This window comes from Podarcis raffonei, chromosome 5 (genome assembly GCF_027172205.1).
Source record: "Podarcis raffonei isolate rPodRaf1 chromosome 5, rPodRaf1.pri, whole genome shotgun sequence".
Lineage (NCBI taxonomy): Eukaryota > Metazoa > Chordata > Lepidosauria > Squamata > Lacertidae > Podarcis > Podarcis raffonei.
Genome location: NC_070606.1, coordinates 82,477,010 through 82,500,441, shown reverse-complemented (window position 1 = coordinate 82,500,441; position 23,432 = coordinate 82,477,010). Strand labels below are relative to the sequence as shown.

Below are 23,432 nucleotides of genomic sequence, written 5' to 3'. Positions count from 1 at the left end.
ATATTGAAATTGCACAAGTTAATTGCACGCAAGATGCGGTTGTACTGTGCAAGGATGAAAACCTCCAGGCCTTGCTTTTCAGCCCTTGAAACTCTCCTAGTCCATATCCCTTGACCTGCTTTGTGTCCTTTTTGAATGCTTTTGTGGGACTGCAATGTGTCCATGAGCTTCAGTTATACCTCTTGCTTGAGGGTGGTTGTAGAAATCTCTGGTTTCTGCACGTCTGGAATGTAGCCTGCTGTTGATTTGCCCTCTTTTGACTCTGCCTGCACTCAACACTGACATGCCACCCTCAGAAAGTTCCCTGTAAGGCAGTGCAGTTTTTAGAATGAAATAGATTATCTGTGCTCTGGGTGAAAACTAGTGTTAGTCACACTTGCAGATTCCCATTGAAATCAATTGACTTAAGTTTTAATGGTTCTTCACTGAGTATGGCTAACATACAAAGGTCATAAATTTACAAACTTATGTTTCTTATTTGTTCATGGAAAACTCCAGACGCTTCAGTCCTGAAATACTACTTTTCCCTGTCATTAGAAGTTTCCCAGCCATGGTCAATGTTTTAATTGGTAACTAGCTGCAATGCTAAACTGTTTAAATTTGATTCGTCTCACCTCTGTTTGATTTCACTTGAAGCATTGAGCTCTACTAATACTGCTGTTTAAATATGTGTTATTGTTTTCTATGTATAATGATTGATTTCTTTAAGCTTTGCACATTATAAAGTGATTATTTACCCAAGTTATTTCCTTGCTGTACAATTGACTTTTTTGTTTTGGTGTATATCACTGATAATACTTCTTTTCCTTATGTAGATACAAATTGCACTTAAGTTTAATTGGGCATGTGTAGCAAGGAAAATCCTTTTCAAAAATAATTGGGGTTGTTTGTATTAAATGTATTAGGAGAATTTTGGCTCTTATTTTGACTGCAGAAAAAGTTTAAAAATACGTTTGGGATGATATGTGCTCAGAATTTAGAGGAGGTCTACAGAGCTTCCAATGTTCGGGGATAGCTATTTGCTCTGCATTCTCCTTTCTCTCTCATTACTGCTGTTCCTTGACTATTGCCATGTAAGGCACATTTCTGCACAGACAACTTGCTTTTTGCTTGTATCCCTCTGCTCCTCTCAAAAAGTCTGAAACTTTGGAGTGGGAAAAGAAAAATATCAAGTAAATGCATATATACATATTAATGTAAGATCCATAATCCAATAGTAGAATGCCAGTTTCCTTGGCATAACTATAGGAATTTTGTTTGAGAGTAAATAGGTTGGCACCTATCTATATAATTGGCAAAAAAAAATGATTGGTATTAGGCATTTTATTTATTTATGTTGGTACCCAACAAAGTGCTTGCATTAGTGTCAGGATTTCCTTTTATACAATAAAACTACCCACCGCCCCGCGCCCTCTCCAGATCTTCTCAAAAGATTTAGTTATGTGCTGGGAGATGTGAGGGAGAAGTTCCTTTATCAACCAGACCTTTCACTAATGGAACTACATTGTTGGGTACTGTTCTAAGTTAGCTTTTATGCTGCTTTTCAGAATTCTAGATATTTCTAAAGTGACTTACAGTAACCTTTCAACTGCATAGTTCTTTTTCATCCATGGCTGCCATTCCTCAACTGCTCCATGTAAAACTCCATGAATAGACTACTCTTTAGTTCCATTACTCTGTTCCTCCCCAAAAAGTTTATGTACTTGATCATTTAAAACTTTGGAACATGCAAGCTTTAGAATTACACAAAACTGTTACCTATATGAACATAAAATTTGGTTGGCAAATTATAAATAGTGAATATAAATGTGTACTGTGTCAGGTTATGTAAATCATGTAACACATTTACTTTTTCTATACTGTAATATGAATTAAAAGCCTCTTATGGTATTTTCTACCGTTAATATTTTTTATTGCTTTGCACTTCATTTTTCTTACATTACGTATTTGCATTTTTTAAATTTTACAAATATTTATAATACACTTTTGAAGCATTGGGGAAAGCAGAGGCCCCTTGTCTGAATGTAATTTGTATTTTGTATTTAAAAGAACAAAAGAGATGAGCATCTGTTAAAGAGACGAAACGTACCTCATGAAGATATCTGTGAAGATTCTGATATAGATGGTGACTTCAGAGTGGTAAGAACTAATTGGTGATTAAATATTATATACGTATGTCTTTTTGAATGCATTTCTAATGCTTTGATATTTGTTTCAGCAAAACACGTCTCTAGAGGCAATAGTGCAGGTAAGTATCTTAACCACTTCTGTTTTTAAAATTCACTTATATTGTGAAAGTCCTGATTTTTAAATATATCTATTTCTTAGAATGCTTCAAGTGACAACCAAGGTATCCAGTTAAGTGCAGTGCAGGCTGCAAGGTAAGAGAATAATTTACTCAGATATGCTTTCTTCTACGGTAGTACAGTTTGTTAATGGAATCGGTAGCTGTACTGTGTTATGACTGGAAATGTTGGTTCTTTGATAATCTGTATTTGACATATTCTAAAATGGTTTGGAGCACAAATTGATCAACAATTGAATTCCATTTTTCACATGCAAATATTGATGAAATCAATATTTCACAAAATGCCAGAAGTAACTGGGCACAAAAGGATATATATTTTAAGGAAAATTGTTTGAGGCTGTTTTTTTTCAATAGTGCACTTTTGATAGATGATAAAAGTTGGATGGTTGGTCAGATGTTTTGTTAGTTTGCCAAATAGAACTTTCAAGAAGGTTATATAACATGTAATTGTGAATGATTCATGAAATAAGTGTTCTCCCTCTTTAACTTTTATCCTGGAATGCCAGGGCCATCTTAACAGTTAAATTAAGAGAGAAATTAAAAAGAGCCAAAGAAAGTAACCAGCTTTGGCTGGACAGGGACCATTTTGCCACAGCAGTCCATGCTTATAACTTCCATGAAGTTACAAGACTGCCTTGAAGACAAACTGGAAGCTTCAATAGGTGTAGAATGCAGCTGTCAGAATTTTAATGGGTACGGCCAGATAGAGTTGCTTAATGCCAATTTTCAAAGTTATATTGGCTGCTTTTGAGCCCAGTTCAAAGTATTGGGTCACATACCTGAAGAAGTAGTTGCCAGAGGGGCTCTTCTCCTTGTTCCATTGTCAGGGGAAGTGAACTAACCTGCACCTGATATGTAAAATACCCTTCATTTAAAAGTGCTGCTGGTGCCAACATTGCTATCATGATGGTATCAGATCAAGACTGATTTATTTGCAGGGGTATTTTAAGGATTTCTAAGTGAGTGATTATCCCAGGGTTATATTTATTCATAGCTTGGTTTCCTTCAGATGTTCTTGAACTCCCAACACCCATCATCTCTGATCATTGACTAGGCTGCATGGAGTTGATGGGAATTATAGTCCAGCAATATCTGGATGGCACCATGTTGACTACTCATGGTTTCAATATTTTGATGTCATAGTTTTAACTGCCTTCATATTTTTTTGCCTTTTTTATTTATATTCTGGACTCAGACCTAGTACCTGGATAAATAAAGTGTGGTCTATAAATATTTCATTAATATATTAAAATATTTAATGTCAGTTTTTAAAGGCAGCTCTCCCATATATCAGTGGCAACAGCTTGACCTGTTCTATTTTCATGCATTATCTAATGTATCATGGGTATGAACCTGACTGCTTCAAGATTAGGGGAAAAACAGTTCTCACTCCTTCTCTTGCTAACACATGGCGTGATAATGAAATAAACAGCAGTAGACTGTCACATGTGTAGTGTCATTCTTTGGCCTCATGAAATACTTGAGCAGCCAGTTGTCCAGCTCTAAACTCTTCTCTTCGAGGTATACAAGAAACCTTTGTTCTGTTTAAGGCAGGGGTGGTGCTTCAGGACTAGAGGCACCCTATGCCCTTTTGCTCAAGATGCTTGGCACCTCACACTTCCGCTCACACACGTACCTTTTTATTTTATTTATAAAATTTGTATACCATCATTCACAGGGTGGTTTACAATATAAAAACACAAGAATGCATAATGCAATAACAAATGAAAACAATAACCCACACCCTTCCCCTAGTTTAAAGGCCATAGATTGTTTAATTAGCCAAAGGCCTTGGAGAAGAGAAATGATTTTGCCTGGCGCCTAAAGATTTGTAACAAAGGTACCAGGGAAACCTCCCCGGGGGAGAGCATTCCACATTTCTGCAGCCATCCATTCTCTCCATCCTGACAAGAACTTTACCCACTAAAAAAGGAGAGAACCAGTCTTTTTGTACTGTCTAGCACTCTGGCCCAGGTAGCTATCTTGTGTCTTCTCTTTTAAAAAGAGGCAAATGGGCACATTTGCTTGCCTTTGATCTGCTTTCAGTTTAATTTTGATTTAATTTAAGACATTTTGGACTTCAAAATATATTTGACAAATGTCAAGAGGGGGGGGAGAAGATAATGCATTCAGAATTACTGCTTTAAATTTAAATTGTATTTGATTGTTACTTATGAAATATCAGAATAATTACTACCATATTTTTTAATTTTTATGTTAAGATAGGAAATGGAGTATGCTGTGAAATCCCTGTCAGCTGCTCTTCATGTTTTTAGCTATAATAATCAATTGGAGCCATTTGAACTTTGCCCGAAAGTTTGATATTCTACTTTCCAAATATTTCTGAATAGAAAACTACTCTCCAGTGATCGCAACCCGCCTATTGATGACTTAATAAAATCTGGAATATTACCCATATTAGTGCACTGCCTTGAAAGAGATGACAAGTGAGTATGTGCCTTTAAAGGAACAGTTGGTTTCTCAAGCAGTTGATCAAAAGTATTGTAATAAACTATTGTTTGTTTCTTATTATATTCTTAGTCCATCTTTACAGTTTGAAGCAGCATGGGCACTGACGAATATTGCATCCGGAACTTCTGAACAAACGCAAGCTGTTGTTCAATCCAGTAAGTTAATCAGTACTTAACTCCTGCAAAAATGCCTTGCTGATTGAGTAGAACTATGCACACGTTATATTTCTTCTTTGGGCATTTATTCACATGTGCCAATGAGTTGGTTCTTTGATGCTGTAGCCAGGATGATTGAATTCTAAATGCTAATCAATGAATCATACTCTGAAAAGGAAGATGTGTACATAATCTCTCACTAAATTGAAATTAAATTTGGATAGCACTGAAGGTGTTCCCGCTTTGTGATCAGAAATATGGGATTTAGTAAGTAACGAATTGATTTGGAGCTTGTGGCCAAATTTGCATGTAACACTAAACCATAGTTTCGCATTACAATAACAAGTCTAGTTCCCGCCTTCCTTCTGGCACCACTATGAAGAGGCATCCATAAACTTTCTCTTCCTTTTTAGAACAACTTCAGCTTGAGACATCTGAACTTAGACAAACTGTGATTAGTGGGAAACAAGCCAGCCAAGCTTTTAAACTGACTTATTTTCACTAATCGTAGCTAAGATTAACTGCTGTTTAGTGTTTGGACATCGTTTTGAATATGTGGAATTGCCTTTAAAATATATATAATCTGAAGAATATCTCTGGAACTATCCACTGCTGATATATGACTGTTTTCAGTGTTTCTTGATCGGTATAAAAGACTTTTTATATTTTAAAAAAAGAGTTACTTCTCTAGTTTTCTTTTATAATGGGTTGGATCCAGACTTGCCCTTACTAGAGTGAAAGGACTTCTTCAGTTCTCAGAGGGGATGAAGAACCAATGCGGGTTTCCTGCTGGAAAGGTGGTTTTCACCAATTTTCCTGCCGCCTCGGCAAATCCCACTGACACCTCTCATGCTATTCCACAAGCTCTTGCAACCCTTCATAGCTGTTCAACAGGCTGCAGGAAGTAGGAGAGATGGTCAGCAGTGTTCACAGGAGGTCTGGATCCAACCCAATGGCTGCTTAAAGATAAAAAATATAGAAAATTGAAAATGGGCTGTCAGTGGGATTTAGTGCCTTACATGCTTAGAAGTATTCCACAGGAGAAGGATACTTTTTGTAGAGCTTTGCAAAACTGAAGTGGCAATGACGGAGGCTTCATGCTACCTTCAGCCATAATGCAAAGGGAACATAAATAAGTGTGTGGTAATTCCACTTTTACACATCATTGTTCTGTCTGCATACTGAGTGTGCTACATCTCATTGGGGAGATATGTTAAGTTCCAGACACAGTTGTGCATCTTGCCTGTTGGACAAAATTTGAAAGATTTATTTTGAACATTATAGTGCTTTGGAGGAAGAACTGGAGGTTCAGAAAGGCGCTTCTTTTTTTCTCAAGGGTTCAGTTCCATGCACTAAGCCCCTGAAATTATGTATCAGTTGAGTGATAACTAGACAAATTGCGACTATGCCTGATTTGCAATCTGAATATCTTTGAATGAGGAATGACTGTTTATATATTGCATGATTTAAAGTTTAAATCTTGGATCTTAGCCAAGGGGCTATGGAAACTAAAAAAAGTGAGTCATAATATTTTTCTTTATTTTGCAGATGCTGTCCCACTTTTTTTGAGGTTGCTGCATTCGCCCCATCAAAATGTTTGTGAGCAGGCAGTATGGGCTTTAGGCAATATCATAGGTTTGTTGCATTTCTGTGTAGAAACTCCACTACTATGACAATGAGAACTGCTTAGAATTTTACTACTGAATGAAAGCTATTTTTCTCCAGCGATGCCTTGTACACAATTGTGCGGGGGAGTGTTTTCCCAAAGCATATTTTAGTTAGGCACATGAAGGTTAAGACAAGTAAATCACATGGAAGGATATTACATGAGTTATTCAGGTCATGGTGCACTTATTGTCGGTATTCATCACACAGCAAGCAAAGCTCCCAAGTTGGTGGAATATCTGATACCTATGCATAGCATATGCATTTCTAGTTCTCTGTATCAAGCTACATCCTTTAAACTACAACAGTTAAGAATCAGAAGTCTATAGCTTTTCTGCTGCTGAGCAGCAGCAATCCCCCCCCCCAACAAAGCCCACAAAACAAAACTCCAGCCCAAGAGTCTGTTCAAGCAGCCTCTGGATTTTTGGCTGGAGTCAGTCAGCCCCTCCCCCAGGCCAGGTGGGTAAAGGCCTTCAAGACAGGGGGCAGGTCTTCTAGGACACTCAGCCAAGAAGGTTATGACTTCATACTTGACTTTATGCATGTCCAGAAATGGGCAGGGCAGGTTGAAGAAGCTATTATGCTAGCTTAATATATCTAGTCTTGGTAGTGTATCCTGTGCATAGGTGCCAACATGATTTTCTAGACCTAATGCATTATATATGGATTGGGCCCTCCGCAGCCACGTGCAAAAGAGGGCATATATTTGCATACCTTTTATGTCATACACCAATTTGTATTCTATTTTGGAGAACTCACAAATAAATCAGGGGCCTCACTGGTGAAACATTTTCCATGATTGCATTTCTATGTTTCAAAAGGCTTAACCTCTTGAATGTCTACTTACAACATAGCTGTTAGTGACAAAAAATAGTCCTGCTTCCCCCCCCCCCCCAACCATGCAAAGTATTCAAGTTTCCAGAATTTACTGTTGGTTTTTCATAGATTGGAAATACTACATTTCAGTGAACAACCTAGCATGGTATTTGGAGTATGTGGAGGGGAGAGTTCAGATGAGGCATAAGATTTATGGCAGCCAAGATGCCCATACTTGGAAAAATTCAAGATTAAATTGTTAAAAAGCAGGCAGTGTATTCTAAGACCATTTGTTGTAGTTATTTCTGTCTCATAATAGCTACAGCCATGTTAACAGAACATTGATAAGCACCCTTTTCTCTTTTTTGTAACAAAAAGGGATTTATAGTGTTCATGCTTAGGGGTGGAGTGCGTAGTCTCCCCCCCAAAAAAAATCAGATTTACAGCTACACTGTAGTTATTTTCTCTCTTAGTTATTTTCTCTCAGTAGCAACTGTTCTGCTTCTACTAGGTAAGAAGAAAGTTTGAAAATGAACAATCAGTTTCTTCTACAATTTTTTGAAGAAAGGACTTCCTGGGTTATTTACTCTAAATTTCTCCATAGCACTTGTCAATTTGACTTTACACATTGGCTAAAAATGATGAAATGTAGAAGCATTCTCATTTCTCATTATTTCAAATGCTGCCCCAACAACACTATTCAAATGCCTGAAGGGCTGTTACAGAAAAAGGCAAGGGCTTGTTTTCTGCTTTCCCAAAAGGGGTTTTGGGAGTGGCGTCTCTCTGTCCAGAGGTCTTCAAACAGATGCTGGACAGCCATCCTTTGTAGATTTTCTACATCAAGGAGGAGGTTGGACTTAGATGACTTGCAAGCACCCTTTCCAACTCTAAATTCTACAAATCAGGCATTCTAACAAACTGAGTCTATACCTGGAAGTTGCTTATTTCAAACTGTTCACATACAGAGAGCTATCCTGATGGGGAAAAGTAATTTTGATAGACCAGTGTTGATATTTCTTCTACCCACAAGCTCCTCCATGTTTATACAGGTGATGGACCCCAGTGTAGAGATTATGTCATTAGTCTTGGAGTGGTGAAGCCTCTGCTGTCATTCATCAGCCCATCTATTCCCATAACTTTCTTAAGAAATGTTACTTGGGTAATGGTCAACTTGTGTCGCCACAAAGACCCGCCTCCACCAATGGAAACGATCCAGGAGGTAAAACTACTACTTTGTTGAAATTTTATCACTGTGAGCTTTCCTGCAGAATTTTGAATTACCCTTTTCTCTTTCTCCTAGATCCTCCCAGCACTCTGTGTTTTAATTCATCACACAGATGTAAATGTGAGTATCTCAATATTGCACGGCCTGTTTACTGATTAATTATAAGCACATATTGAAAAAACAAATCGCAGCCTCGCCAGGTTACCCCTGAAAGCAATTTGTGCCTCTTTGGCTATATTGGTGGATACTTGTCAGTCTTATTAACGAAGCAAAAGTCTCTCAAAGGAGTAAAACTTATTTCAGAAGTCAGTGCTCCCACAAAACTGAGGGACAGTTCACAAATACAGACAACTTGCAGTTTACATGGGGGCTATGGTCCTGGTAACTGCAGAACAGTTATATGAACTGGCACAAATTTCATCTCCCACAGGGGTTGGTGAGACTTGCATAGACTTCCCACTGGTTCTCTACTTAACATATATCCATAGGCAAACACTAAGTTGGTAGTGGACAGGATCATTCCCTTAAAATAAGAATACCTACCAGAACTGTCATTCTGGATCAGCTGAGTGGGACAATTCTGTCCTTTTTGGAAGGGCTTAGCGTTTGAGGCACTTATCTGTTGGACAGCCGTTCTCTGTATGCAGCACCCATTCAGTTCAGGAATAAATCTGCAGAACCTGCTTCTCTGTACGTTCTGTTCTTAGTTGGGTTTGGACTTGACCTGCAACAAAATCAGAAGCCACTCTGCCAATACATAGGAGAGGCCAGAGGCCTTTTGATATAATGTATATACTTGCTGGTGGAAATTAGACAAGTGTCATAGCTGAGGAGTTGGCAGCATAACATGTTTTAAGATTCAGCAGGAAATGTTTTTGAAAGCAAGTATGAAACAAAAATTTGCAAGGGATTTTGACAGATACCCTCTGCGATTTATTTTGTGGTATGTTGCAGAAACTTAAAATACTAAGTAGGCTAAGAACATTACTGTTTTCAGTGGGAAATGCTTCTGTTTATATATGACTCATTGTGTCTTGCAGAACCTCCTTTGTATTACTTTAATGTGTCTTGTTGATTTTTGAACAGATATTGGTAGATACAGTCTGGGCCCTCTCCTACTTAACAGATTCAGGCAATGAACAGATACAGATGGTGATAGACTCGGGGATAGTTCCTCATTTGGTTCCTCTTCTCAGCCATCAGGAAGTTAAAGTGCAAGTGAGTCTTGTACCATTTCTCCTTTATTTGAAGCATTTTTGCTGACAGCATTACATTAGAAATTTACAGCATGAAGCACATTGTATTCTTACTGTGTTCAGTCACTGTGTTTGTCAAGCTCAGAAATGTAAAAAAAAATTCTGACTTGAATGTTTCTCATATTTTGTGGAATGTGTAATCGTGTTTTTGCCTTGAATAAACATTTTAAAAGCTGCTGTCCCCATAGGACAAAATAGATTCAAAAAATAAAAGGACAGTAGCTTTCTTTAGTTTCTGCTGAGTGCAAGCTTTTGTTAACTAGCAAGTTTAATGCTCATTGTAATAGAGAGGTATTCTTTAATATTTCATTTTATCAGATTTAGGAATATGGGATATGCTATCAAATTAGAGTCAAAGTGGTTGAAAATGGGTGCTAGGTCCTTCCACTTCAATTTTCCAGCTCTGGATACAAACTGCAAGTCGTTGTAGATTGGTTCAGATATAATGAAGTATATGGAGAGGTGGGACTAAGTTCTTTTTTGCACTCTGATTTGTAACCTGCCTTTTAGCAAGCCATTGCTTGTCATTCAGTCTGACAAAACAAATCAGGCTTTGCACAAACCATTGTTTCTCAATTCAGATGCAATGGCCAACTGATTTGCTGAAAGCCAGGAAGTTACTAAGTGTGTGACCCTAAGGTTTATTTGTGTAATACCAGCTCAACCCATTACCATTTTCACCATCAAAATCTGGCTCATGAAAAAGATGAATCTGCTGCTCAACACAGTAGCTGTTTCAGAAATCCTAATTTCTCAAATCTTTCATTGTCAGATTTGTAAAGTTACAAGTTTTTATTTTTGCCGGGGAGTGGAGGAGACCATGTCTCCTACCTGATTTAAGTGGTACCGTTGATCTATTAAAGCTGTGTTGTGCAATCCTGTACATGCTTACTCAGAAGTAAATGTGAATAGGATTTCAACCTCAGTCAAATCATGTAGTCTTAATGCTATAATGCTTGATTTCAAAACATGCTGCTCAAGCCATCAGGTTTTAACTTTTGAAATGTTTTCTTTCAGACTGCCGCACTCAGAGCTGTAGGAAATATTGTTACTGGTACTGATGAACAGACCCAGGTAGTTCTGAATTGTGAAGCTCTTTCACACTTCCCTGCCCTATTGACTCACCCCAAAGAAAAAATTAATAAGGTATGAAAATGGGCATGTCGCTGAATGCATGAAAATTGATACCAGGGGACTGTGTGACATATCTATCAAACAAAAGTACAGGATAATCGTCAATCTCTTTACTTGAAAGGTTGTTCTGACTTTTGTAGAAATTGTAATGTAGCAATTCCTTTGCAAGGAGCATATTTATTTAATTATTTGTTTGTTTCTTTCACAAAAATTATACTGCTTGATTGTAGTAAAATCTCTTTAAGCAATTTACAGGTAATACAAAATTATAAATAAAAGCAGTTTAATTTTTTTAAAGATAATTAAAATCAACAGTAAAAAAGAATGCAACACATCAACATCTACAAGCCTGGATAGGTTTGCCTAAACAAAAAAGCTTTAAACGGTCATTGGAAAGAGTACGACGGAAATGTCTGCCTGAGGAGTATAGACAGGGAGTTCCAAAGTGCTGCAACACTGAAAGATTGATTTATTACAGCTGTGTAGCAAGTATTATGTAACAGTGTCAGTTTCACAGATCAAAGCATTCAAGTCGGCACTTACAGGGTAAGGCAATCCCACAAGTAGTTTTCTAAACTTCAAGAAAACTTTCTGAATAATGTAGCAAACTCCTATAACTGGACAGTTTGAGGTGGTCATTCAGTCCATTATTTTTGCTTGGCCATCTCATAGTGGCACCGAATAATGTTTTTTTCCTGTTTAACATGCAGAACCCTGCTTTCATATGAAAGCATAAAACATATAATGTATTGTGGTGCATCAGATATGACCCTTTCTAGTCCAGCATTGTTCTTGGTTATGGTTATTTTTTTAAATGGGATTTTTATTGTACCCTGGCCTAAGATCAGTTATAATGAAGAGCAGGACCTAAAATAAATATTACAAATAATATCCTAGCAATTGGTGGCCTTTAAATATAAGGTGGCTCATCAAAAATTGGTCAGTGGTTCTCCAGCCTGTCTTTTGCCTACACCTGAATTATAAACTGACTCTTGGAAATGATGAAATGGAGGTAATAGGGAATAGTAAGGGGTGTGTACATTAGGGAAGGGGGGCAAATTTTAGTCTGAAGTAAAAGGGGTTGGTTGTGTAAAAGTTAGATAGTGATGTAAACTGTGGGCACTGATAAAGAAGCTGTTGATTTCGCAGTGCATCTGAGGCCTTGTTGCTAAATCACCTGGGTTTACTGCAACATTGCCAGTGATTAGAGCCCAAAATAAGCTCGCAGTTTGCATCTAGACATTTTAAACCTCTAACAGGTTCCTTTTGTTAGGCAAAAGGAATGTGATCTGATCCAAGAGTTCAGTTTAATGACACCTAAAACATATGATTTAGATTAGGAAATCATCATTTTTCCCATACTCAAGAATAAGCAAGATTTAAATGGGAAACAAAAATTACACATTCTTTGGGTTCTACATTTATCAAAAAATATTTGCACTAGTAGCAACTTCATTTGTTCTTCTATAGGTAGTTTTTTTAAAAAAAAATAGTAAGTTTTATAGACCACTTAACCACAGAACTCTCTTAATATATAAAGTACATAATAAAATTCTGAATAAAATACAGGTAAAATCCACCAAACTGTTAAACAAGTGTAGATAAAATTGTCAACATATAGATAAACATAGTGCTACAGCTGGCACCTGTTATACTACAAACTGTTCTATCTAATACTGATCTTTCTTCTAAACTGCAGTAGTGTTAAAGCCAATTTTTTAAAATGCATGCCATCCTTGGGTATTGTTACTTGAAACTGAATCCCAGTAAGAGACACTCCCTCTGAAGGAGCAGGTTCATAGTTTGAGAGGGCTCTTCAATTCCAAGCTGTCACTGTTGGACCACGTAGCTTCAGTGCCAAGAAGCCACTATGCCCCACTCCAACTAGTTTTCTAGCGACAGCTATTCCTGGAGTGAAACAACTTGTCCTCCATTATCCGTGCTCTAATAAACTTCTGTATAAACTATTGTGATGCAGGCTGCATCATGCTGCTTTTGAAGACAGCCCAGTAGCTGTAGCTGATGCAGAATTCTGCTGCCTGGGTGTGGTTAATCAAATTTGAATCGTTCTCAGTTGTGCTTGTATTGCACCTTTAAAAGAAGTCTAGCTCTACAGAGATGGATTAATACTTTCATTATTCAAAGTATTTCTTGTCGATATTTTTAAAATCACGGTTTTGTTGTTGCAGGAAGCTGTTTGGTTCCTATCTAACATCACTGCAGGAAATCAGCAGCAAGTCCAGGCGGTGATAGATGCTAACCTTGTGCCAATGATAATACACCTTTTAGATAAGGTTAGACAAAACCAATCTTTTGCTAAGCTTTTGTATTGTTCTATGTGTGTGTTGTACTGAAATAGCCGTGGAACATAAAATGTGCTGGTTGGGTACGTATGCTTGATGGAGGGTTCTAGGCCACTCTTCGCAGTAAGCTGGTTTTTCCAGCTAGACAGGTGCCTGTCCCCAAGAGACCCACAGTCTGAGTAATTCAAAGTAATTAAAGCAGCAGAGGCCTCCAGGTTGGATAGGAGGTGCTCAACTTTCTTCCTATGCCCACCAATCCTCCCCTGAAGATCTCCACCCATCCATCACTTTTTCCTCTGCTGGGCTTTTCGCAGTCATAGAGATTTTCTTCAGTACTTTCCTCTTCTCCCTGTACTCCCATTTGATAGGCAGCAGGTAAGCTGTGCCTAGGTCCCTGTTTCAGATGAAAGGTCAGGTATTGTAGCATCTCTTCAGTCCTTGGTGTGTACAAAAACATCTGAAGGGTCCCAGCTCTTCCTGCTGTCGCTGACTTACACCTCAGATGCTGGCATCCTAAAGCCAGTTGTCTTAGCTTTGGGATATGTCTTAGCTTTGGGATATGGAGGCTCTGCTCATCCACTGTTTTTAGACTGGTGCCTGAATCTGCTCATGTTACTTGCCTGAGTGTACCCCCTGTGTAGACAATAAAGATATTCCTCCAACTGTCTTCTCTTTAGGGTGACTTTGGTACACAGAAAGAAGCTGCTTGGGCTATAAGCAACCTGACAATCAGTGGAAGAAAAGATCAAGTAAGTAACCTAGTTTGACTGACTGACTGACTGGCTGTTTTAAAACAGCAAAGGAACGTACAAAACAGGAAGCACAATTCAACCAAATAATAGCATTTAGAAGTGTTACTGATTTCAGTGGGAGAGTTTTTAAGCAAACACTTAATTCTTCCCTTGACATCAATGGGACTTGAAAGTGTATAACTTTCACTGGATTATACTGGATCAAAGCCACAGATGGGTCCTCTTGCAAGAACCACCTTATACCACATTGTGCTCATTTTTTGATACTTGCCTTTAAAATATCAGTTCATCCACTTAGAACCAATTCTGATCAATTTCACGTAGACCAGTGTAGAACTTTTCTGTTTGCAACCTCTACTTAAAAACCTCCAGTGAAGGAGAGTCCACCACCTTCCAAAAGAGTCCATTCCGCTGTCGAACAACTCTTACCACCAGAAAGTTATTCCTGATGTTTAGTTGGAATCTCCTTTCTTGTAACCTGAAGCCATTGATATGGGTCCTATCCTTTGGATTTCTCTTGAGTGCGCACATGCATATAAAACGCCCCAGACAGGAGAGCTGCATTGTAAGCCTTGAACGTAGGGCTAGCAATGCTGTTCTTTCTCAACTGGTGGAGGGTGGGGAGAGGAAGAAATAAATATTTTCTAAGCATTTCTATGCTCAAGAGAAGCTTGTTTCACAGTAGATGCCCCTGCAATAGGGTTTGGCTGCCCTTCTCACTAAAGTCCTTTGCACCCCTCTGAAAGATGTTTTTGAGGGAAAGAGACCTTCCAGAATAGTATGGGATGTGGTGATGTGGAATCTGGAGAAATAGGGGAGAGTGCAGCAAAAATGAAGCGAAGTCGAGTTTTGCTTCTGTAATGCACCTTTGGATCCAAGGTTTGGTTTGGTTTATTTTGCTATCACTTGGTGTTCCTTGCAGATTTAAAAACGTAAATCAGTAGGCTCACAGGTGAGTCTTGCATGATGCTCTATTCTAAAAGCCAAGCCCCCTCGATATCTGGAGCTAGAATTCACCAACTTTACAATAGTTGATTATGTCCAAATTCATCAAATACATATTTAATATGAGTTAACAAAAATATATTTGTTTGGTTTTAAAGTCAAAACCAATTATGAGTTATTAGATGACATAATATTTATTGAGTATAGTGAGAATCCTTTTACTTAACTGGATAAATTAACAGGGAGGATCCGGAACCAACGAGACCAGAGATTCACTGAGGACTGGAATAAATTTACAGATTATATGAAAAGTATATGTGATGATCAGATAACGTTTGTAAGTTTTCAGGAAGCTTTGTGAGAATGGATATTAGAAATATTGTTTAAATAATAAGATAAGGCAAGATAATAATGTAGTGCAATATTAAATTGAGAAATGTGGAGTAAGTGAGCAATATGGAGAATTAACAGACATGCTGATGGAAGTCCAAAAAGAGGATGTTGGTGATAAATTGGATGTTTAATTTTGTATAATTTTCTATTGGAAAATTAATAAAAATTATTTGCAAAAAAAAGAGAGAATCCTTTTACTTGAATTTCTGTAGGTTTGAAAATGTTTTAATTAACTCTCCTTTTTCTCCATACTTAGTATATTTATTATTATTTCATAATTTGTTTATGGCTTAATCATATAAACCTCCAAGCAGTTTATGTAAGTTGTATTGATCCTAATTGGCTTAATGTCTGTTTCTATTCCTTTTTTTAGGTGGCGTACCTAATTCAACAAAATGTAATTCCTCCCTTTTGCAACTTGTTAACAGTAAAAGATGCTCAGGTTGTACAAGTAGTGCTGGATGGGCTAAGTAATATATTAAAAATGGCTGAAGAGGAGGCAGAAACCATAGCCAACCTTATTGAAGAATGTGGAGGTACGATTAAAAATTTGCCTTTGTATACCAAGGTGGCGGGTGGCGCCTAGGACTTGCCGATCGTATGGTCGGCGGTTCGAATCCCCGCGGCGGGGTGCGCTCCCGTCGTTCGGTCCCAGCGCCTGCCAACCTAGCAGTTCAAAAGCACCCCCGGGTGCAAGTAGATAAATAGGGACCGCTTACCAGCGGGAAGGTTAACGGCGTTCCGTGTGTTGCGCTGGCTCGCCAGATGCAGCTTGTCACGCTGGCCACGTGACCCGGAAGTGTCTGCGGACAGCGCTGGCTCCCGGCCTATAGAGTGAGATGAGCGCACAACCCTAGAGTCTGGCAAGACTGGCCCATACGGGCAGGGGTACCTTTACCTTTTTATACCAAGGTCTTAGATTTGATAAAGTGATCCTTCAGTTTTTTGTTCTTGTATTTTTGCCACAGATCTGGAAATATTTTTATAGTTTCTATGGAGAAATATGATTTGTGGACATACTGGTTACCAGTGTGTTTTGAAAAAATATTTGTTTTCATTTTTACAGCTAGTCTGGGGTTCCTTCAACTTTTTTGTGTTAAACTTTACAGGGCTGGAGAAAATTGAACAACTACAAAATCATGAAAATGAAGACATCTACAAACTGGCTTATGAGATCATTGATCAGTTCTTCTCTTCAGATGATGTAAGTACATAATTCTGAAACTGAGTATTTTGAAGTAAAGTACTGAATGTTAAAAATCTGGTAGTGGACTTTGGTTGGATTGGAATATTATTATTTTTTTGTTAGTTTTCCAATATACCCCCAATAATAGCCAAATTAGAACAATAACAATTAATTCCCAAATTATACAATTAGGAAAATGCCAATCAACTTCCAATTAATACATTTTAGTTAAAGTGGCTCCCCGCATGGTGGTTTGGGTGCATTTCCGATCTTGTATCACTGCATTCCATAATCTTAATCAATTTCAGTTATAATATTAATCCCTCAGTCAACAGATACATAATTAATGATTTCCATTCGTGATGTTACAATATATAAATTTATAAAGCTTCAAGTGAGGAACTCAAACTTTATCTTTATTCTGCCCTGCATGTGAAAACTATTATGTCCATGGAGATTCCTTCTGTCCGTATATGGTGTTGTCTCTTTCACTTCCCAGCTGTTGTTTTTTCCCATTGTGGCTGGGGGCGGAACTGAATTTCGAAGTTTCTCAAAGGTCTTACCTCTCTGTCCCTTGCTACAATGTCTCGGAACAGGCGACAGTCTGCTGGAAACCATTCTGTCTCACTAGTAAAACATGTTGCAGAACTTCGCCATTTCCCCCTCAGCCTAGGAAAAGGTGGGCAGTTTTCGAACGTGCTGAAGATTTAATACTGCTTTCCAACTCCCAGAATCTCTGCAGTGTTCTTATCACAACCCCCAAATTCTTTTCCTTCCAGCAAGAGATTTATGGCCCATTTAAACTTTATCTTAGATTACATTCCATCAGTAGCACACAAAAATCTCAGTCTTTTTCCCTTGTCTGTTGTTTTTAAATGGAGTTGAGGGGAATTAATCTATCTTAATCATGGGTACGCAAACTAAGGCCGGGGGGCCAGATCCAGCCCAATCGCCTTTAAATCTAACCTGCGGACAGTCCAGGAATCAGGGTGTTTTTACATGAGTAGAATGTGCCCTTTTATTTAAAATGCATCTCTGGGTTATTTGTGGGGCATAGGAATTCCTTCATTCCCCCCCCCCAAATATATATATAGTTCAGCCCTCCACAAGGTCTGAGGGACAGTGCACCATCCCCCTGCTGAAAACATTTGCTGACCCCCTGGTCTTAATAATTCCAACATAGTCATATTTGATTGATCTTCCCCTCCCCCTCGGTTCATTTCAGATCAATCTGTTTCCATTTTTGCTTGTTAATATCACTATTAATCCAACGTCCCTTCCTCACTTGTAAATATCTTTTTATCTTATATTCTCGAGAGGGTTGCTGAATCATAAATATATAAAAGCTTAGAATAAACAAACTGTGGGGTTCCCTCTCCTCAACCAGCTCTCACGCCGAAGAAAATCTAACCTCAATTCAAACCTTTGACCTATGTAGCTGGTATATTCCACAGTATGTTGTTGCAACCCTTTTCCATCACATGCCAGTACTTTAAAGCCAATTAAGGATCCAGTTCAATGGAGAACCTCCTCTTCTTAATGGCGGGGTAGGTGGGTTTTCGCCAGGCAAAGTGCTTTTGCACTCAGCGCATTCCATGCCAGAACAAGAGCCAAGTACCGAGACGAACTGCAAGTGAAGCCCGTTCCCCCCATCCCTGGGGTGAATTTGCAATAATGATTTGCCCTCTGTCATTCTTGTTTTTCATTTGTCGATGATCACCTTCTATTGTGGGGGATGCCTTCATTGAGGCAGGTGGGACTGGAAGCCTGGAAGATTCTTATTTCTGGTCTGTGTGGTTCATTTACAGATAGATGAAGATCCAAGCCTTGTTCCAGAGGCAATACAAGGTGGAACATTTGGTTTCAATTCATCTGCCAATGTACCTGCAGAAGGGTTCCAGTTCTAGAGTGGTATTTTGGAAGTTAGGTACAATGCAGCACTGAATAAAATAAGGTTTGATCCATCAAGCTTGGCTCATGGGATCCGCTGCTGCATTAAATCGGGGAAGAAAATGGTGAAGATTTCATTTGGAATCACAGAAAAGCCCGAATGAAGTCAAGATGGCGAGTGGGTGCGAGTGAGAGTGAGTGGCAAAATGTAATGAAAAACTTCACACTGAATGCTTATATAGGTTGTTCAAAGGAAAAGGGCTACAGGTCAAAGATCTTCAGTGCCTGAGGAGGAACATTGACTTAATTAGCGCAATTGTGGGGGGGAAATGCAGTACTATTCCATCATCAAGCCATGTAAGCATAAAGGAGAATAGGATGCCCATATAAGTCCAAGGAGAATGAGCCCAGGTCTTGCTAATGAAGCACCGTGTGAATGGACAACATTGAGTGAATGTCTGGACTCAGTGCTGTGGGGCCACGTGTGTGTTTCAAATCTGGGGCTCTTTGCTCATGAAGCAGACTCCTAGTCTTGGAGTGGGGTGTGTACGAGAGTATGGTTGTGATGCTGTATGTGAACGCATGCAAGCTTGATTTGCCTTCAGGGGGCTGATAATAACCCTAGTCAATCATCAAAAGGAGTGTATAAGTGTTAACACTGGACACAAAAACGGAGACCGGTTTAGCAGCAGACTATGGTTTTACTCCTGCAGCCTGTGTTTTGTTTTATTCCCCACCCCTTTTATTTTAGTTATTTTCTTTCCTGTATGGCTTATTACTAGTTGCTTGTAAAGTCAGAAAACTTTGAGGAAGGCTTCCCTGTGCATTTGCACCAGATGACTGTTCATTGTTTACAAAAAAAAAAAGCTTTCCATATCATCAAAACTAATTTGTGTAGATTTTTTGCATGAAACTCATACAAACGTTTCCCTCTTCCAACTATTGTGTTGCAGTACACAAATTGCCATATAATACTAGAAAATAATAAAAAAATAAGTTTAACACCATCCTTTTCATTTTCAGAGACGACATAAAGCTATTTTTGCATGTGGTAATTTACAGCATAGCTCATTTTTAGATTTTATTGAGTCCTGTAACCAGCTGTTTCTGTTGTGGTAGGATACCGTGCTGTGTTTCAATGTTATTTGTTTTCAAACTTTGTTTTCTATGAAAATGATATGGAAACCTCAAAATAAAATTTGGTGCATATGTACTGCTGAAAAGATTGGAGATGTGAATAGATGTACAAATCAAGTCATGGTTTGAACACCGTTAATAATACCACCTAATCTGTCCAATTGTTCTAGACTTTTTATCTTTAGATGTAGGCAGCCATGAACAATCTATTTTGAGCCACTTTAGAGAGAACTTTGTATTCTTAACTTGCATACCAAATGCAAGTGGTTTTTATAATTGGAATAATACCTCAGTTTTGAGGTTCTGCACACTAAATTAAAAGTGACATTGCAAATATGTACAAAAGGAGAACTCTTTATAAGGTGGCTCATTGTAGGAAATGCTGTGCCTTCCCCTTTGAGCACAAGTGTTGCATGAACAACAGTTTGCTATAAGAAAACATACCAGGTTAGCCACCATTAGCATCTATATCTACCTTGTGGTTGTTTTTTTTAAATCAGCTGGTAATTCTGAAACGCAGTAGAATGGATAAAGATTATTTTGTGATCATAACTCTTTGTTGGACTAGAGTATTTTTGCAGCATTCCTTGTCATCAGAAACATGGTTAAAAGTTTAAAACTAGATGCAGCAGAAAACTAGCTTGTGAAATTTATCCAAGTAGAATGCAGGCTAGGCTGTCTTGGGGAAAATAAACATTAAAACTTACAACAATGTTACATTGGTGTATGCATTTTTGTCTATACAAATATTTACAGAACCTGCTTTTGTGTGCCATTATTTGATTAAGCAAGTAGAACAAAATTATAATGCTTTTATTTGATAATCCCTTTCACCCTTTCTGAAATCATGCCTCTTAGCCTTCATCAATTGTAGGTTGCCACACACAAATTGACTACACTTGAATATAGATCCTCTGTTCCATTCACTCAGCAGCATAGTTTCAATATGTTCTTTTCCTCTTTAGGCCTGAGACCATGCTTTCCACAAATTATTTAAAACAAGGGAAAAACATCTGCAATGAAATACCCTCCTTTCTACTCCTTTATTACTGAATCAATTGTAAAAATGCAGTCACATACATAGCCGTTGTCCCAGAACTTTCACAACTATCCCTTCCCACAGAATTCAACATACTGTAATCTACTTTAGCAGAATTGTTTTCCTATTAATAAGAAACTACTGAAATTGTTTGGGTTTCAAAGTGTTATTTCTACCAGAAGATAACAAATAGTAATTCTCATTTGACATGTCTTTCTCTAAGCTTCAGTTTTTCTTTAAAACTATTCTTTGTGGAATGGCCAGGTGTGAAATTGTATACGTTGCTGCTGCTGCTTGTGTTTAATGCATAGTAGGCAGGTTCCAGAAATAATTTATTGGTATTGTTCAAACATAATGCCAACACATGTGCCTGTGCATGGCAATTCCCTCTCCTTTTTTCAGTTTTAGGTAAATCACAGTCACTTTGGGTGGCGAGCTATGGTTTTTTAAGTCAGGAAAAGAGGGAGGGGAATTGGGACAGGAGCAGAGGGGAAGTGCATGAGTCCTGCTAATCTTCATGTACGAACTCCTTGGATACTGGGCAACTTAAGAAAAGATGGGAAACTCTGCTAAGTTAGTTTCAGGCACTAGCAATTTTTGAAAGCAGAGAAAAAAGGGTTTGGGGGGGCGGGTGGAAATACCGCCACCCTTTTATAAATGTTTCTAGTTATACACAGATAAGCACAAATAACACTGTTCATCAAAATACCCATTTCAAAAACAAGTACAGTTCTGAAGTTGGGTATGAGCAGTACCGTCCTGAATGCATTGAAGCTACATGTCACAAGTTCTGGATTTTAAGATACTGAATTGCAGAGAATTGTTTCCACTGCAAATTGTGGAGCATCCTGTTCATCTTAGTGGTGTTCTATTAAAGGAACAATTATGGTAGAAAGTATGCAAGGAGGCTAAAATAGCCAGGAGCAAATGTTGTGAAGAAAGTAAAAGATAGCAACAAACTTCAATTGGGAATATTGGTTGAAGGCTTGAGCACATAAGCAACCATGGATAATGCTTTGCAAGAAATACAGAGGTTGAAAATGACAACTTGGCCTAAAAGGACATCAAGAATAGCTTGGTATATTCCTATTATGGCTTGGAAATGCTTTACACTAGTGAAGCTTTGGAATGTGTAGTTATCTAAAAGAACTTGTAGACCAGTCAATTGTTCCTATTCTAAATTTTACATACAAGCTATAATAATATTTGAGAGGTAAGGATTTTTATTAAGGGTTTAGGAAAGAACTAGAATTTTTTTTGTTTTAAACTATACAGTAATATTGCTTCATCATGGAATTTACACATGGTTCTGTGGAAGTATGCACAGTAAGGTAAAGGTAAAGGTACCCCTGCCCGTATGGGCCAGTCGTGTCCGACTCTAGGGTTGTGCGCCCATCTCACTTAAGAGGCCGGGGGCCAGCGCTGTCCGGAGACACTTCCGGGTCACATGGCCAGCGTGATGAAGCTGCTCTGCACAGTAGCCACAATCTAATCTAAAAATGTAATTTGCATGTTAAACTGGCATGTGCATATCTAGAGTTTGGCTGCCATTTTAAATGGCTAAGTCCTTGCACATCTAGACTTGTTCAGCTGAAGCAACTGCACTAAATATAAACAAAACATTTTAAAATGTCCAAACTTTTTCAGCATTTTATAAAACAGGCTTATTTGGGGAATTTTGCATTTAGTTGTCCTTTGTCGTTTTCACTAGAGATTTTCCCCAACCACCACCACACTTGTTTTAAGGCATGGGTGAATGTGTGGTTTTCCACATGTCTGACTACAGCTATCATCCTTGACCAGTGGTTATGCTACCTGTGCTTTTTAAGACTAGGATTCCAACATCTAGTGGCCCATGGGTTCCTTATCCCCTGTTTTTGAAGATGGTTTCTAATATGGAGGTCCTGAATATTGTTTCCCCCTTACATATATATTTCAGGTTTGAGAACAGATTGTGCTGAAACATTAAGGCATCCTAGTAGCAAGGTGAAGTGGTGGACCTTTCAGTGTACAGTAAGGGGCAAATAAAAAGCAATGTTTTATCATTCATTTCTGGGGTTACAGTTTGATTCCTATACGGAAATAAATGTTTTATGCAGGTTTTTCCTAGGTTAAACTAAGGATAATCCTTTAGTGAGAGGAAGGGGGATGACGGCTTCGAAAGAAATAAGGCAGTCACTCTTTTAACCTTTAGTATCACTCGTCATCTTTGAGTGCTCCTTTATTCGCACTAGCTCCATCTTTCTCAAGGAAATCGACAGGTAGTTTGCAACTGTTTTCTTGTCGCCCTTTCCCGCTGGCGTTCATTCTCCCGCTGTGGTGGTATGTAGCTTCCCTAATAAACTGGGCTTGGGTGCTTCACCCTAGAAACAGAGTGTCTGCATGCGATTCGTCCTCCACGGTCCCCTGGCGTATGGCGCCCCGCGCGCTGGACACGGGCTCTCCCTCTTCCACGTTGCCCTTCTGCTCCCCTGAGCTGTGCCCATGCTCGGCTTGCTGCTGCTGCCGCCTCCTCAGCTCCTCCCGGAAGATGGGCGGCAGCTGGTTCACGTACTCGCGCCACTGCACTTTGCCCGCGTGGCCGCGCTTCGGAACCGAGGGGAGGAATTCCTCGTGCAGCGGCGCCGGCGGCGGCGGCAGGGAAGTGGCGGACGTGCCGTGGAAGGACTTGGCCCCGCCGACGTCCCACGACGAGTGCATCGGCTCCAGCCGGGCCGGCGACACGCAGCTGAACCCGGTGGCGGTGGAAGCCAAAG

The 23,432-nt window shown here is 38.9% G+C and overlaps 1 protein-coding gene and 1 non-coding gene across 3 annotated transcripts in view; both read left to right on the top strand.

Moving 5' to 3' along the window:
• Positions 1-20,354, top strand: part of KPNA4 (karyopherin subunit alpha 4) — a 29,828-nt gene extending 9,474 nt beyond the window's left edge. The window contains exons 3-17 of one of the 2 annotated variants that reach the window (XM_053390410.1): positions 2,050-2,139; positions 2,219-2,248; positions 2,329-2,381; positions 4,660-4,755; positions 4,850-4,935; positions 6,484-6,570; positions 8,466-8,635; positions 8,717-8,761; positions 9,728-9,859; positions 10,915-11,043; positions 13,221-13,325; positions 14,012-14,083; positions 15,798-15,960; positions 16,534-16,628; positions 18,419-20,354. In XM_053390410.1, coding sequence (XP_053246385.1) covers positions 2,050-2,139; positions 2,219-2,248; positions 2,329-2,381; positions 4,660-4,755; positions 4,850-4,935; positions 6,484-6,570; positions 8,466-8,635; positions 8,717-8,761; positions 9,728-9,859; positions 10,915-11,043; positions 13,221-13,325; positions 14,012-14,083; positions 15,798-15,960; positions 16,534-16,628; positions 18,419-18,517 — 1,452 coding nt within the window. In that variant the 3' untranslated portion in view covers positions 18,518-20,354. Of the gene's footprint in view, positions 1-2,049; positions 2,140-2,218; positions 2,249-2,328; positions 2,382-4,659; positions 4,756-4,849; positions 4,936-6,483; positions 6,571-8,465; positions 8,636-8,716; positions 8,762-9,727; positions 9,860-10,914; positions 11,044-13,220; positions 13,326-14,011; positions 14,084-15,797; positions 15,993-16,336; positions 16,373-16,533; positions 16,629-18,418 lie in introns of those variants that run through there. The other variant, XM_053390411.1, reaches the window with a different exon arrangement.
• Positions 12,025-12,329, top strand: LOC128414999 (small Cajal body-specific RNA 7). Its single transcript, XR_008330802.1, has one exon. It is a non-coding gene; the product is annotated as a small Cajal body-specific RNA 7 (non-coding RNA).
• Positions 20,355-23,432: the final 3,078 nt, after the last annotated feature.